Source organism: Amphiprion ocellaris, chromosome 7 (genome assembly GCF_022539595.1).
Source record: "Amphiprion ocellaris isolate individual 3 ecotype Okinawa chromosome 7, ASM2253959v1, whole genome shotgun sequence".
Classification (NCBI taxonomy): Eukaryota; Metazoa; Chordata; class Actinopteri; family Pomacentridae; genus Amphiprion; species Amphiprion ocellaris.
The window spans coordinates 19174599-19192161 of NC_072772.1; the positions used below are offsets into that span (position 1 = coordinate 19174599).

The 17563-nt window shown below is 38.9% G+C and overlaps 1 protein-coding gene across 1 annotated transcript in view; it reads left to right on the plus strand.

The window, feature by feature from the left end:
• Positions 1-17563, plus strand: part of LOC111569704 (calsyntenin-2) — a 345816-nt gene that overhangs the window by 274468 nt on the left and 53785 nt on the right. The window contains exon 9 of the mRNA XM_023272001.3: positions 16447-16609. Coding sequence (XP_023127769.1) covers positions 16447-16609 — 163 coding nt within the window. The remainder of the gene's footprint in view (positions 1-16446; positions 16610-17563) is intronic.

The following is a 17563-nucleotide window of genomic DNA, read 5'->3' on the forward strand; positions in this document are numbered from 1 at the left end:
CTGTTGTGATGACAATCAAACCTAAACATAGCTCAGACATTAATTGTTTTGCTTTAATTGTAGCCTAAATGTGTTGAATAATTTAAATACACCCTCCAGCTTCTCAACCTACAAGACCTCAGCTCACCCTTCTTACAAATCCCACTTAAACTCCGCCACATACTGTACACACAGCCGAGCCCTTGGTGCCAATTTTAGACTTTACTGCATTTCTATCTGGGTCTACTCCAAACTGAGATCAGAGGGTTTGTGTCTGATCTGAATTTGAAGTACTGGAGCAACAAGCTGAAGTGTTGCGGCATGTTTGCATATCAGTCAGACTGGAGAATAAAAAGAAGAGACGATAAAAGAGAGGGTGATCATTTAAGGGCAGACACATATTAAGCTTATTATAGGCCCTGTGTTTTTCATTTCACATTATCTACCTCTGATAGGAGAATAAAGTCCCACACAACCAGCCACAATTCAAATCTAATACTGAATACGCGTTTAGAATATTGTTTGGTAACAACCTGTTTTCCAAAATATCACTATCAGTGCTTGAACGCTGGATTTCTGATGCAAGCAGTAATTCACAGGTGAGGCTACAGCACAGTTAAATTTTGTGGTGCAGCTGCAGAGATGCCTGAGTTTCCTACTGGGGATCAGTTGGGGTGAAATAAGGTAATCCAGCTCCTGTAACAGAATATGCTCTGCATTGCAATGAGACTTAGAGCAAAATGCTTTGGGGACGCTTGGATCCAAAAAATCTTATGTGGGCCAAAGTGTTTCTGAAAGTATCTCTAAGAAATGATGTTGTTGTGCAAGAAAGTGTTTATTTTTTCTCGGCAAGTTAAAGAAAAAGGACTGTATGTGTGCTGACTGACTGATGTTGTGGAGTGTAGTTTTCCAGGCATAAACTACAGCAGTTAAAAAGTGAGACGGCCTTCTTTGTATTTTTATGTTTTCAGTTGAAGCATGCCACCCATTCATCAGTTCTTATATCCTGCAGTAAACAAAATCATGTCTTCATCTGTCTTGTGCATAAATCTGGTTTCAGCACAAGAACAAGCACAAATCAATTTTAGATTGTATAGCAGGGATTTTGTTACTTATTTTCTCAAAGGCAGATTCGGATGGGCAATGTGTAAGTGAAAAGCAGATGTGCACAACGATGGGAGAGAAGTTTAACAATGCACTCTCATGGAAAGATAATGTGGCTGCCTGTTTGACTTAGTGCAGGTATTAAAGCATTCTGCAGTAACTCAGTATCTTTTATTTTCCATTAGATTATATGTTTGTCTGAATATGTCGTCTTGCTGGGTTATAAACGTTCTCTGTTTACCATGTTTGTTAGTTTGTTTGTTTTTTTTAATTTCAGCCTGATAAACTTATTCTTCTTTATTCCATCCCTTGTTCTGTTTGGGAGACAATATCAAGCTAGCATACAAGCTAATAAGAAGCACATCTGATCGATAATAAGCAGCCATCCCAGAGATCAACACCACTCCTAAGCCACTGATAAGTATTTGGAGTTTCTTGGGAAGTAGAAATCCTCTCAAACTGCATTTGTGTGATAGCATGTAAGCATGTGGAGATGTGTAAGCACCAATGGATTCACATTGTTTTAAACGCCTGAGTTTGTTATGCTTTGTGCTACACTTGGGCCTATATTTCTTTTACATTTTAGTTAAATGACACCATGAAAATACACTAAATTAGCTATTAGCAATGCCTGTCTGCAACCTGTCTGAAACTATACTTGTGTGACTATGTTATTCAAATAATGATTGCCAAACAAGTTCTGTATTTACAACAAAAATCTTCCTTTTCTGTTTTTCTAAGATGTGAAAATGATCCATGACTGTCACACGGATAACGATGTTACTAAGAAGTGTAAGTTGAGCTAAATATGAAAAAAATGTCCATCACGTCTGTGTGTTCAATTATGACTAAGTTATGAGTCAAGGAAAGAATGCACTTACATGCAAATTCCAGCCATCAAAAAAGAACACAGATCTACTCATCATTATATTACAGACTGGTGCAGAAAATAATTCTTGGCTGTACATGGTACAAAGTAAATGTCTTCAGTGGCCATAAAAAGGTCAAGAAGTAAATATAGTTCTAATGGGGGCACTAAACTATGGGTAAACTTAACATGCTTTTGAGTCACTTACATTAAACATTTCAGTGAGGTTACTGCATAAGATATTGAAAAAAATAGAAGATGAAGCTGAGCCTTTCCTTCTAAGCTACTTAAATGTCAGGAATACTTGTGTTCTGAGAGAACCACCACTGTGAAATTGAGGTACTGTCAGACATGCAGTGTGTTCAAAAGACAGACCTGGCTGCTGCAATCTTAATTAAAGCTGAGGGTCTGGCAAAAAGTAGGAAAATTGTATATTTAATCTTTAATTTAGGCTGATGTAACAAATTGTACTTTCCACTGCTTGATGGCTGCATTATGACAGTGTACCAAAGTAGTCTGATTTCCCAAGGTACAGGAGAGAGACATGAAATTGCAAAGGCTTTTGTTATTCCATCATTTTAAAACCTTTTTTTAAAACATCAACTCAAATTAACAACCTTTTTTGGTAACCATTCTACATAGAAATGTGTAGTGCAGAGAAGAGAATGCAATATGAGACTTAACTTACCAAGACAAACAGAATGAGATCATATGTGTTACCTAATTAGATATAGTTCCAGCAGATTTACCAGCTGCATAAAAGTGTGACATATGCATAATGGTCAGAACCAGTTGTTTCTGGCTGTTTGTGCTCTTTGTGATCACCAGAAAAGGAAAAAAAAAAGTCTTACCTGGCAGGTAAGTCTTATAGGATCGACAAACCTGGTGTCACTCTAATTTCTGCTTTGTCAGGACCATTTACTGTCCCATTTGAACACACAAGGTATCCTTTAGTGTCATTTTTCGGTGGGTAGCGTGGTCAGATAGAGGGATGAAAATCTGTACAGGACAGAAATAGTCATCATAGGTCCATAACCTGAGAATTGTAACAGTTATTGTTGTGAAAAGTTTTATTTTAACTTAAACCATGGGCATTTCTAAACCTTATATGGATCCATATGATCACAAGACACAAACTTCCGTCTTTTAGGGGAACGTCTAGCAACTTATGCCTCATTATTAGACTCTTTTTAACTAGAAAAACTGCATATTGACAATGGCACTTATGCCAAAAGACATACATTTGTGCGTATCTCTCAGATGGAAGCAAATTTGACAGAATGCTAGTATTTGACGCCAGGGAATGAGAATGGGCTGGACTTGATAAACACTGATGCGATGATAAAAGACAATCAGGATATCAAAACGGTTTCATTAAATACTTACTTGCTTCTCATGGTAATTCATTTTTATAACTCTTTGCTCATTCGGACTAAATCAGGGGAAACCCTAAAAGAACCACAACTAAAAGCAATCATGGATTGTTTTTGAAACCGAGTGACATATTTGAAGACAAAGATAGACAGGCTGATGCCTGATACTGATACTGTAGACATGGAACTGTATGTATTTTAAACCACTGAGCCACTAAGAAGCCCCCAGAATTGTGGTAATAACACAATATTTTTAACCACTCTGTTGCTCTAAATAAATCCAGCAGGGTGAGAGAGTCAATGTGATCAGTCTCACTGAAATGGCCATGTAGCCTAAAAACCTAGTGGATATTAGTGTGTGTGGGAGTGCATGTGTGTGCGTATGTCTACTTGTGTGTGTGGCCCATTATGAGTTTGCAGAGAGGTCATTTGGCTGTTGACTCTCGGTCTCTGCCGGGAGCGGCTGTATAATTGCTACTCTAATTAGTCACTTTTGCCAGCCGGTAATTCATAGTCACCTTCAAGTACTTCTCCCATACACACACACAGACATGCATACAGTACACCCACATACACACACCCCCACATACCAGAAACTGTTCCTTTGTTATCAGTCTCTTTTAATTGTTCCTTCTATTTTTGTAATTATAGGCTTTCAGACACCCAATTGCGGATGCTTACAACAATTGACATGATAACAGTTTCCATGTTGACACCGAACTGACGGTGATTTATGGCAATTATGTGTTAGCAAACACCACTTTGGCTAATGAATTTGGAAGCTAAGTATTTCTTAAGGCCAAACAAATTGGCCTGCATGGGAGCCTTTACTTTAATGATACTGATTCATTGAGGTATTAGACAACACTTGAAACAAAATGACATATTTTTGTAGAATTTGTTGAACCAGTAGTTAGTATTTACAGCTATTACTTGTATTTACTTTCAAGAAAGGGAGGTGCATGCAGAGGGTGAATAGAAAGAAGCTTTTTTTGTGTGTTCAAAAGGTGGAAATAATCCAACCAATCAAAGTTTTACTCTAAGGACCCCACACATCCTTTTGGCGATTCTTCAGACAAACACACTTATTTGGATCCGTTATTTCACGCTTTGTTGCGGTATGTAAAAGACAGACCTTCATCTGCCAACCAGCCATGAGTGCAATAGTTTTCTCATCATTTTATCGCTTTTCATGCTGTGAAATACACAAAATACCCAGTTCAATACCTCAAATCTCCTTAAGTCCTACTTTATTTATTGCCATTTCTAGCCCATTTTCTCTTAATTTGAAATGCGTGATTCACCATACACTGCTGTTGTTCTCAAGGCCTCTTCAGCATAGACACCTGTGGGTTGTTTTCCACCATGAACTTGGGGCAGGCAAACATTTACAGGAAAGACACTATAATCATCCCTTTCAGCCTTTCTGGTTCCGTTGCACTGTAGGATCTGACAGCTTCAACCATGGCATTAACTGTGGGTGCACCGATAGTAGTTATTGGATGTAACGGCAGTTCTTTAAGAATGTAGGAAATGGTACAGAAAAAAATGCCACTTGTTGTCCTCTGAGTTTACCCAATCAGTTTTGTCCTCTGCTAATTTAACCAATCAGTGGCCACTCACGAGTACCTATTCTGCAGTTGCTGTTGTTTTTTCTTTCTCAAAAACATCTGACACAGGTTATACAAGAGTAGTTCTTGTGGTTGGAACACACACAAAGGTCTGGGTCTTAAAACAGCTTGCAAATTCTTGTAGAGGTCCTTCAGTAAAAGCAGCCTTATGTGTTTACCCCTTATTTACTTTGCTGCTAAAATCCTGCTTGGTATCCATTGTTTGCAAACCGTTCCAGTGTAACTCACTCCACTAAGCCAGTATACACAAAAAAAGAGTAAAACTGTCACAAAAAATCTCTCTTCAACGAAGATCAAATGCTGATTAATTGGATCTCTGTTTGCTTTTATGCTTTAAAATGTTCTACTGCCTTCACACAAAGATTAACATCATTGTACTGATACTCCTGACAAACATTTGTATCACTGAACTCTGAGCTGGCTTAAGCAGCATAAAGCTATGTCTTCCTGTCCCTCCTTTATCATAATATGATCATTTCCAGGTTCATTTGGTACTCTACCATCCAGTCCCCCAACCAATCAAATCCCTTCATCCTATACTTCTGCTTCCACTTTGCCTGCACTGTAATGTTTTCATTCCTTCCCTGGAACCTCCTCCTCCCCACCTCTCTGCAAAGTCACCTTGTTTCCAATGCTCATCAATCTCTGTTTTGGATCCTTCCCCCAGTATGCCCTATAGACCCTCCTCCCTCCTTTACTGCGTCTCCCCACCTCTTTTGCTTCCTCTTTCAACCTTCTTTCTGTCTGTCTCTTCAGTCATTTCTCAGTGAAAGTGAAGAATAACCTAGTTTACAGGCATCTTTCTTTTTGTCAAATCATTCTTACATGTTGCTTGGAATCCAATAACCCTGTAAAAAAATCTTCAAGAAACTTCCATTTAAAGTTGATGATTTAAATAGTTTCAATCTCAGGAGAACTGCTGACATTGATAGGAATGTCATTAATTTTGGACAAAAGCCTGACATTCAATTTTGACCTGATGATGCTTTCCAAACCATTAGGCAATAACCATGGCTATAACAATACATCCCTTTTAAACATAAAAGTCTGTACAAAGTTTCAAGGCAAATCATTAAATGGTTGAGTGAAGTATTTTAGTCTGGACCACTGACTTTAATTAAAGATGGACGAACTCTCTGTGACATCACCTATAGGTTTCCAGAGCAACAGTTTTGAAGCTCAGTGTGGTGGCTCCAGCTATCACCATCTAGAAAATACCATGCCATGAACCATGCCAACATCTCTGGACCATGCTATTCTTCAATGCCTCTTACTTCACCTCTTACTCAAAGTGTACCTTCCCTTAATTATGCATAAATTTGAGTCTGAATACAATTTCAATGGTTAAATAAAAATGACCCTCCTGCACAGTTGTCATGCATGTGGAATTAGCTATAGAGACCAATGGCAGAAAAATGTTGGAAGGATCCAAGACAAGTTTCTGATTCTCCACATAAAAAAGAAACTCAACATTCAGTTTATGGTCCAGACCACTGTATTGGACCAACCAACAGCCCCACTGAAAGATTGCCACCATCACCATCCCCGCTATTATCGCTAAATTGGCTGCCTTGAAGATAAATGCCAGTTATGAAACAAGCTAGCTTTTACAAAAGGTCATTCGGCCTTGTATAAAGGCAAATGTGTTTCTACCTGTTAAAAATGGCCACATTTAAAGACAGAACTAAAAGCCTGCCATCGTGGAGGCAGCATGATAAAAACAGTTGTACTTATTTGGATAATAGCTCATCCTTTTTGCCGGTTTATCTTCAAAGGCATTCATAGTGCTGCACTCAAGGGCACTCACAAGAAGTGATGGAGTTAATTGTGTCAAGCATAAACAAAAAGCTGACAGAAAAATTAAAAACCTGATAGAAGCATACGGTATTAAAAGTCAGTGAGGAGCACTTGTCATTGGCTCCAGTGATACCAGTGTTTTGTTGTTTGTTTTTTACCACCAGCCTCTTGTGGTTGTGAGTAAAATGACCCTGGTTGCCTAAAAGAAACTAGTGGAGGCAGTAAAACAAAGATTTAGCTTCACAGAGTATCTTCTGTCAATCGTCAGGGTGCATTCTGGGTCACAAAGAGTCTGATGTTTACATTGCGTATATGATTCAAATTCCCTCTTGCACCAACTCATTTTACAACTCATGGCCTCTATCTTTCGCTAATATCCCATATATTTCCCAAGGCAATGATCAAACACTAATTTTATTTAAATGTGAAGCCTTGATGATGAAACATAGCAGGCTTGCTACTTATTAAATAAGGCTTGACAGTGACACACATTACATTTTCGAAACCTGAATAAACCAGTTTTTACATGGCCTTTGAATGAGACTAGCATAAAGCATAGTGATGCATTTTAGAGGAAAAAGGTCAGGATGGAAATGCCACTTTGTGTTCTTGCTAAAAGTGGAAAAAGAAGACTGATTGCATAAAGAGTGGCAGCAGAGCCATAATTATTTTTACTATGATTTATTAAAGGTTTTCACTGGCAGTTATGAACTCTAGAGGTGCTAGCAGATTAGTTGCTGCACTTTTCATGCTAAGCCAAGCTAACTGGCTACTAGTTTTACATAAGAGTGGCATTGACCTTCTTATTAAAATCTCAACCAAAAAAAAAAAACAACAACAAATAATCACAGTTTCTAGTCTGCTATTATTTGCCAGGTTTTAGAATTGTAGGTATATATTTCATTATAAGCTTGAAGTCACTTTTCCTTCCACTTCTTTCCTTTTTTGTTTTTCCTGTTTTCTTCTTAACGTCTTTACCATCATTTATTTGCTACTCTCTCTTTTCCCCCTTCTACTTTCATCTCCTACCTCCCTCTTTCCCTCACTGTCATCTCTCGGTCCTGCCACCATCTAATCTCAGATCACCTCATCTCTCTTCATTCTCTACTCTTTTTTTTTAAATCTCGTTTCTCCATCTCTTGTTTGAAGTTAAAAGGTGGGGTTGGGTGACAGATCTGTTAAAGACTTTCAACTCCAAAGGACTTGAGGCAACAACTCCCACAGTCAAGTTCTAATGGAGAGACAGGCAAAGAAGAAAAGAGACCAAATAAACTGCCGAGTGAAAAAGAGAGTGAGATAGAGGGGGGCAGACAGCAATTTTGTTTTCTTCTCGCCGTTGAGTGCCCCAAGAGATGATGAGGCATCTTTGATGTGTGATGTTTCCGTTCTCTACCTCTCCTCACTCTCTTTCACTTTTCCTTTTCTTTGTCCTCTGGTTGTTTCACATCCTCCCTCTCCTTTGTTTGTGGTTATTTATTTCATTCATTCCTTCCGTCTGTCAATTTGCATCAGGCAGAGACACAGAAAAGTGGAGAGATTGGGGAATACAAAACTTTTTGCTTTGCTTTCATGAGCCAGGCGAGCCGGCAGTGCACTCGTAAACTTTAACTTTGAAGATTTTGAAGCTGACACTTAATGGTGCTGGATTGGTGCCTTTGCCTACATGTATCTGACTGTTTGTGGGTGGCTGTTATTACAAGAGCTGTATCTTTGCGGAATACCTCAAACAGACACACACTGTGCACACATATACACATGCAGCGGCCCGTGGATTTATTCCATAATGTTAGCCTCTGAGCTCGTGCCATTGTGGATGGCCGCCTGAGTTATTCCATTCCATTTCTGAGGTTTTGTAATGAATATTGATTTCACCTCCTTCACACACACACAAAGTTTCTTCGTCTGTGTCCAGCTGGCATCTTCCCATGAATAGCAGTGCACCTGTTCTCTCAAGCTCTAATCATTTTCCTGACAAGATGCCAGACATTTGCCATCTCTATCAGTTGGACAGCATTTCATTGTTGCCTGTGGCTTAGACACTATCAGCCTGAATACATGTCATTGCCTTAGCACAGTTCTTCGTGGTTTTTAGGTTTTAGTTCAATGCTGAATTCAACTAATAGAAATGTCTTTTGTTTTGTTAACAGATTTTTTTTTTTACACCTATAGATAAATTTACCACTGCAAACTGTTATTTCAGCATTATTTAAACCAAAAATTACAAAACAAACAAACAAAAAAAATGCCTGTGATGATGAGTCTCTCCAAACAGGCAGGACAACAAACAAACAAAACACACCATTTCTGGAAGTATCAGCAGGATCCACTGATAGTTTTATTGGTCCCTGCAAAGAAATTACTCTCTAAATTGTGGACTATATTATGCCAGATTTCAAATAATGTAAGACTATGTAGATTTCTTTTTGGGTGAATGACAAAACATCAGACACATAAGAAAGCAAAACCATATTCAGAACAGTAGTACTGTTGTCATACAAAAGCTACAGATTTAAAAACAGGTCTGCACTAAAAAAGAAGAAAACATATGGGTCTGTGTTGGTGTTGCCGTGTTTTTTCGTTCACTGGTGTGATGCTAAAATATAATTTAGGAAATCTGGAGACTTCTTTGATGCCAAAACGCTGTGCAGGAAATTATTGTAACATGATAAAATGCACATATAACACAATGCATTGCAACAAAAGCACTTCGGTTTGTATTTTGTTTTGCTTTTGCCAGAGACCTCCTCTGTCTCTGCAACTCCTGTTCCTCCAATGCATTGCTCTTACTGAAATGAATAGAAGGGCTTGAGTTTGTCATGCAGCGCTGTCGTCTGTCTGACGCACAACCTGCTGACTGCTCATTTGTTAATTGTTTTCAAAAAATAACCATCAAATCCCGCCACAATCTGACTACCAAACAAATTCTCTCTGGAGCTCATTGATTTTATGTTGGCAGAATTTCTTAGCTCTTAGCCTGAAGCAACACTGAACACATATTATGCACCCACTGAGCACTTTATTAGGAACGCTATGCTAATGATTGGTAGGGCCTCCCTTTACTCTCAAAACAGCCTCAGTTCTGAATGTAATTGCTCTCAAAAGTTGTTGGAAACAATTAGATTCTGCTTGATGTTGATATATTTGCATCATATCATTTCTGCAGATTCGTCAGAAGCACACTGATGCTGTGAATATCTTGTTCTACCACATCTCACACATATTCTGCAAAATTCTGAGGACTTGAGGGTCATTTATGTCTGCTGAAGTTACTGTTATGTGCCTGAAACCAGTTTGGGATGAATTTTGGTTTGTGAAAAGATTTATTCCCCTGCTGGAAGTAGCTTTTAAAAGAGGGATAAATTGTGGCTATAAAAGGGATGCACATGGTCAGCAACAATGCTCAGATAGGATGTGGCATTTCAACTAGGACTGATTGTTATTAAAGAGTGTCAAAGTGTGCCAAGAAAAGAATTCCCCAAACCATTAAACCAGCAGCAGCAGTAGCCTGGGCTGTTGATACCAGGTCAGGTTGCATCCACAGATTCATGCCGCAGCTGTTGCCAAATTCTCACCTACAGCCTCAGCAGAAAAGGAGATTCAGAAAACAACACTACATTTTTCCAATCTTAGAAAAAGTCCAATGTTGGTGAGCCTGTGCCCACTACAGCCTCAGATATCTGTTCTTGGCTGAGGGCAGAAGAACCCAACTCGGTCTTCTGCTGTCACATCTCATCTGCCAACACTAGCAAACACAACCGCAACAGTCATTACATGTTTGACTGAGCATCCTAATGTGTACATTTGAAATTTGTCTTATGGCACTTATCCAGGTTTTTTTCTGCTGACTAGATCCTTGTTTGTGTTGTATCTACTCTCAGATGTACGTCGCTTTGGATAAAGCACTTGCTAAATGAAATTGTAGAATTGTTGACGTGGCACACCAGTAGTGGTGGTGATTGCTCATTGGATAATTGCATGAATAATCAGATGTACATGTCTTCCTAAGAAGGCACTAGGTGAGTGGATGTCCTGCTGGTATAAAGTACTGACTCCTGTAAACAGTTTGCTTTGTTAAAAAAAAAGAAAGAAAGAAAAACTACAGCTTTGTTTAGCATAGTACAGTAACTGCTTAGTTTTTATGCTGGTAAACCAACAAATTCAGTTACGAAACAAGCTATGAGATCTTTCCATCCATCCATCCATCCATCCATCCATCCATCCATCCATCCATCCATCCATCAATCCATCCATCCATAACGAAAGGAAACCTCACAAAACATCCAATATTTACAAGCTACTACATTTTAAATACTACAGCTGCAAATTATTCTTCTTACTAGACCTCAACATGCAAGTGAAAATGTATTTTAGTCGTGTTTGAATTATCAAGAATCAAAACTGCAGAAATGTATACTCTGTTGAAGACTGATTATAGTGTAATTGCGCAGACTGAGATTTTTCAAATATTTACAGATAAGATAGATTAGAAAGATAGAATAGATTAGATAGATAGATTACATAGATTAGATAGATAGATTAGATAGATACTACAGCTACTGAGAATATTATGTCAACATAACTTCTCTACTTTCCACTGACATATGTGGCCACATTATTACCCCCCTCCTATCTGTCAGAGGGATCTCCAGCTGACATCGTAGCCCAGCTCAAGCAGCCTCCTCTTGGGCATCAACACTGTCCCATTTCCCCTTTGAAGCCTGCGAGAGGAAGTCACCCACTAGGCGCTCAGATCCCATATGGGCCTGAGCTCTCTTTGAAATACTGAAGAGCAAAAAGCAGAAAGAAGCAGTAGCAGAAGAGAAGAAGTCTGCATGTGTAAATGCCAGAGGGATTAGTGTGTGTGCACAGACAGCTGAGTAATGACATTTAAGCACATCAAAAAAAGCATGCTAACAACAGACGTGTGAGAGAATAAAAGCACAAACCATCCTGGAGACGCATCAAAATCATATTCAGACAACCTGTACGCACCATGCAAAGACACTGCATTCGTAGTGCTGCTGTGTGTGTGCATGTCCTTAAATCCTAACTAGCTAATCAAAGTCGGTCTCATCAGCTTCAGTCGCATCTGCAGAACCATCAAAACCACAGCCAGATTATTCCCTCAACGATTCTGAGCTCTGACTCAGCAGATCGACACGCTGCATATGTGTTAAGCAGCTGTGCCGAATGATCACCAATAGGCCAGATGTTGTAGCTTGCACCTCAGTAACAGGGAAAATGAACCGGATTGATTACAACTTCCATCTGCTGCGCAAGCATGGTGTTAATAAGCATTCTGTGGAGCACCCTTCTTTAGAGAGGGAGGTTACCCAAGGCTAAGTGTTCAAAGGCTCTCCCAGGTTGTATCAGAAGAGCTGAGAGGCCCGGCGAGCGTTGGCACTGCTCAGGTAAAGCGTGAAGGCTAAAGCAGGGAGAGACAGACAGACGGGCATGAGTGGGCCGTTGCAATCAATTAAAATGCACGGCAAAGGCAGGCTAAATGGTCAAGCATGCTGAAGAGAGGTACAGTCAAACATTTTTCAGAGGAGGTTAAACAGGTGATGTGCTAATGCATTTCAGCAGGCATTTAGCACAAAGGAAACAATTCAGTTTTAACTTCCCAAGCCAAGAATTAATACATCTGTTCACCTACACTGGAACTAAATGGATCTCAAGAGATGAACATTTGATTTTCTAAATTCTCTTTGTATTACTATGGGTAAAAAAAAAAAAAAAAAAAAAAAAATTTTAAAAGTTAAAATGTTACAGAGTACTATTTTTCATTCCTGTCTGTGGTCTGCAAAGAAGGGTCCAAGCTCACCTTTAATTAATTTATATGATAAAATGAGCAGGTTTTTTCTATAAAGAAGACAGACTGGACTGTGTTGTGTTTTGTAGTTTGTCTTTAAGTATGAAGGATTTGAGTAACCTCTACCATTCTTGATAGTCACATACACTACCGTTCAAACGTTTGGGCTCACTTAGAAATGTCCTTATTTTTAAAAGAAAAGCATTTTTTTTCAATGAAGATAACATTGAAATGAAGCAAAAATCCAGTCTAGACATTGTTAATGTGGTAAACAACTATTCTAGCTGGAAACAGCTGATTTTTAATGGAATATCTACATAGAGGTACAGAGGAACATTTCCAGCAACCATCACTCCTGTGTTCTAATGCTACATTGTGTTAGCTAATGGTGTTGAAAGGCTCATTGATGATTAGAAAACCCTTGTGCAATAATGCTAGCACATGAATAAAAGCGTGAGTTTTTATGGAAAATATGAAACTGCCTGAGTGAGACCCAAAATTTGGAACAGTAGTGTTTGATGATAAAATAAACTGAAAACTTTGTGGCAGAGTGTCAGAACATAAATTCTACCGATTCGACATCCACCACACATCACACTCATTGCGAACCATCCACACACAAAAGAGGGACAGTTATATCACATCGGTGATTACTATGTGTCAATCAATCTTCATTCTGCAGCATACATCTGAGCTTCCAGCTATAAGAACAAGCAGTTTGTGGCAGCAGAATTACATCAAAAATGTTTTGTTCTGATCAGGGAGCTTTGTGTTCCCCTAGAAAGACCAAGGCTACATTATTTTTCAGTATTGTGAGTCTGTTCTTTGTGCAATCTATTGACATATAAAGGCTGTTTTATATTGTCTTCTATAGGAAGACCTTGACACCACCACACAGAGGAATTTTATAATAGAGAATCAGATATTCTTCATTAAACGTAGCAGTCTCAGGCCTGTTGTTCCTGTTTTGAACTGATTAACATTCAGACTGTGATACAGATAATTTCAGGGGACAGAATATCTATTTGTATTTTTGTGTGGTTTGTCGTCTCTGTGTTCTGAATTAAGCAAATCTCAAATATCTACACAGATAGAGGAATATATACAGATTATTGTTACCGTTAGGAAGCACGGGCTCCCTGCCTGACTACACGCTCATCCCTCTTGTGTAGAAAGGTGGACATAAATCACCTACAATTTAGGTTTTTGGGTGTCCTTTATTTAATCCTCCCCATCACAATATTACCTTGCAACAGTTACAAATAAAATCCCCCCCAAATCCTATCAAATACTGACTATAATTTTCATTTTACATAAACAGTATATAATGTTATATTAAAGCCAACTGTGACCAAAAGTGAGTTCACTCTTTGTGAGTGAGATTCAATTAGTTTATGTTTTAATATTTTATAGGTCAGATTTGATCCTCCTAAAAATACATGTTACCACACTGTCACAAAGAGATGTTTGAGATTTCTTCTGGCTACTGGAGGGGTTTTGTTGCTTTATTATAAAATACTCCTGGATTAAAATAAAAGGACAAACTTGGTCAAGTCATTGTTTTCACTTTATTCTTCTTTTAAAACCCTCATGTGATTTCTTTTTGACTCATTATCATGGTGGAAAATTCTTGTTCTGCTAAGCATCTTGAGGCTGGGAGTCATCTTTTATTCAGTATTTTGGTAAACAAACTTCCATTCATGGTGCCACCTTTAAATGTCATCGCTTTTACACCTTTTGCTCTCATGCAGCCCAAAATCGGCTCTCTCACTCCCACTGCAGTGTTCAGCAGTCAGCCCAATGTGGTCACTGTGGTAGTCCTGATCAGGTCCATGCAAAACATGCTGAGCCATATTCCCACAAAATTCATTTTCATCACACCACAAAATGTGCTGTCAATGCCCATCAGGATTCTTTTCATGTTCTTTTTATTGTTGTGCTGTGAGCATTGTTTTTTCCCCCCTTGGACACGATCCATAGAGGTTTATTTCATGCACTATTCTTCACACTATCACTGTCACTGAACCACCAGTTTCACCAGTGAGTACTTGTGCCAAACCAGAAACATTTATCGGACTATTTTTCAAAGCAAGGCTGCACAAAAAGCTAATTCTACATGGCAAAATGTTCGAAGACACACATACTGATTTATTTATTGGTAATGTGGTTCTTATGTACCTTTTAATCACTGGTGCAGCTCTGTTTGTCCTTATGTTCCACAATATACTGATACTTTCATATCCTCTTGTGTTTTTATGAAGTCCTGCTGTTTTAAGCAATTCCTTGCCATATGGAGCTATGATTGCATCAGACACAAATAAGACCAAAACTGAGAAAACTGTGGTGTTCACAGCTTTTTTAAAAATCATTTTCTTCATGCAATTAGACTTAAATGTGTAAAACCTTGACACAGTGGGCACCGGGAGACTCACTTTTTTTGCACTTAGGCCTGTATTTTCAATGTAGCTTACACTACCTGTCAAAAGTTTTAGAACGCCCCAATTATTCCAGTTTTTTATTGAAATTCAAGTAGTTAAAGTCCAATGAATAGCTTCAAATGTTACAGAGATAAGAGGTGAACTGCCAGAGGTTAAATAAAAGAGGTAAGGTTACCCATAACTGAAAAATAATTTACATTTCAGAATGATACAAAAAGCCCTTTTTCAAGGAATAAGAAATGGATTAACAACTTAAAGCTGTTCTGCAGCAATGGAGGTTGATCAAGCCTTGAAAGTTGGTGCTATCAAATCCTACAGGTGTCCCAACTTTTCTTGATTACTTACAACCCCCTCTGTCTGCATAAAAGTAGTGTTGGAATACACCGTATCACCATTACCATCGAGAGTATTATCTGAACAGTATTGTACTGCAGAAAGTAGTGTTTTGCTATAAAAATGGTCAGGAAAAAGCAATTTACAATAGAAGACAAACAGACCATCATAACATAAAAATGTAGGTCTTTCCTTCAGAGAAATTGTGAAGAAAGTCCAGGTGTCAGTAAGTCCAGTTTTCTTCACCATCAAAAGTCTCAGAAACTGGAGGAAACTCTGACAGGAAGAGGTCTGGTAGACCCAAAGCCACAACAGAATCAGAGGACAAGTTTCTGAGAGTCAACAGCTTGGTGATAGGCAGATCACAGGGTTAACCCACTCAAAATTATAATATTTAAAGAAAATTTATTTATCCTACACCTCATTTGAAAAAAAAAATCCAAAATAAATTCTCTGCTCTCCTCTGTGGAAGCATGAGGCCATGACTGACTCAGCAGCGACAAAGAGACGTGACAAAAATTGAAGGAGGACTATTGGGCTGAACTGCGAATCGTGTTAAACAGAGCAGAGAGGAGAGGCTGAGAGGTAAATATAGTATACTTGAGGAAATAGTAAATACAGCATGACCAAGAAATGACATACAGTGGATCAAAATCTCATCAAGCTGTTAGAAGATACATTCTGCATTGTGGAATATCTTTCTACAATTGATGGCCAGAGTAGTGGGGAAAACACTGAGTTTGCAGGAGATGTAAAAACGTAAATAGTAAAATATCTATAACATGTGAAGCTACTATGACATTATTTGTACATGATACTGCATAAAAAGACCTTTTTGAGTTCTCTCTACTTCTAGCTATGCTGTTTCCATGGAGGTGCAGGATTTTATATTGCAGTGAAAAATGAGCCTACAGGGAGTGAAAATGTGAAAGAGCATAAAATGCCAGCAAACTGCTTGGGGCTTAGAGAGTTAAAAGTAGTTTAACCACAAGTGTTGCTTAATATTCACATTATCATTTGGGGTATGTTCTACTTTCCTGAACATCTTTGTCGTCAGAGCTCAGGATCGTATATCCATTTATGACCTTTCCTTTGTCTCTTTGTCTCTCAGATCTGTGACAAGGAGTGGCACTACTACGTTATCAACGTGGAGTTCCCGGTGGTGACGCTTTACGTGGATGGAGTGACCTACGACCCCTACCTGGTGACGGACGACTGGCCCATCCACCCCTCGCAGATTGATGTGCAGCTCACAGTGGGCGCCTGCTGGCAAGGTGAGTGGGCAGTGCTGATGATGATGACGGTCCTTCCAAAGTGTCCGCTTCATTTTCTTCATTCATCCGTCCTGAGGGCAGCTAAAGAAGAGCGCAAATGAAGCTAAAGTTTTAATATCAAAGTCACAGTCATTTGAAGTATCTGGGGTATTCGGCTGCCTCTATATGAGAGAAAGTTCAAGAATAATACTGCTGAAATATTACTACTAAGGGAGTCACTGTGAGCGGAACACATTCTTTGGCCTTGAATGAACAATGTAATTAAGAAGAGCACTTAGCTTGCTTTTGACAAACGATTGAATGAGTGTGAATGAAGGTGTACAATTAAACTGTCCTCCAAACTGATAGCTGCCACTAATTGCACAAGGGTAGAACAAAGGGCACTTTTTCCACACAGTACAGCATATCGTTGATTTGATAACCTAAATGAGACTGTTCAGTGATGCTTAGCCTCAGATAAAGACATCTCTCTTTGTGGGAGCAGGAGCAGCCCATCTCGTGTCGCTTTCATCTGCAGCTTTGACCTCCTACTGCTCCTCTTCTTCCTCCTCCTCCCATCCCTTTCATTGAACATTGTATGCCTTTAGGAGGATTAAAAGGGTCTTGAATAGAAAAGGGAGTTCAGAGACTTTTTCTGCTTCTCTAGTCGGGGGCTAAGCCTCAATAAAGATTCGTAAAGGCGATACTGAAATCCTAACGTAAGCCATTAGCCACAGCAGATTGCCTTTTCAAAGCAGCCAGCTTTAAGTGTCCAGCATGTTGATTGCAAACATGTTGCTAAGATGAGCTCATTTATTGTCTAACTGACTCCTGAAGCTTCAGCTCTGAATCTGTTTTCCGAGCAGGATAAAAGAAAGCGAACCCCTTGCATAACTGGTTATTTCTGCCTTTCGTTGCCTAGTAATTGGTTTTATAGAGGAACAGTCCGATGATGATTTAGAGATCAGACAAGAT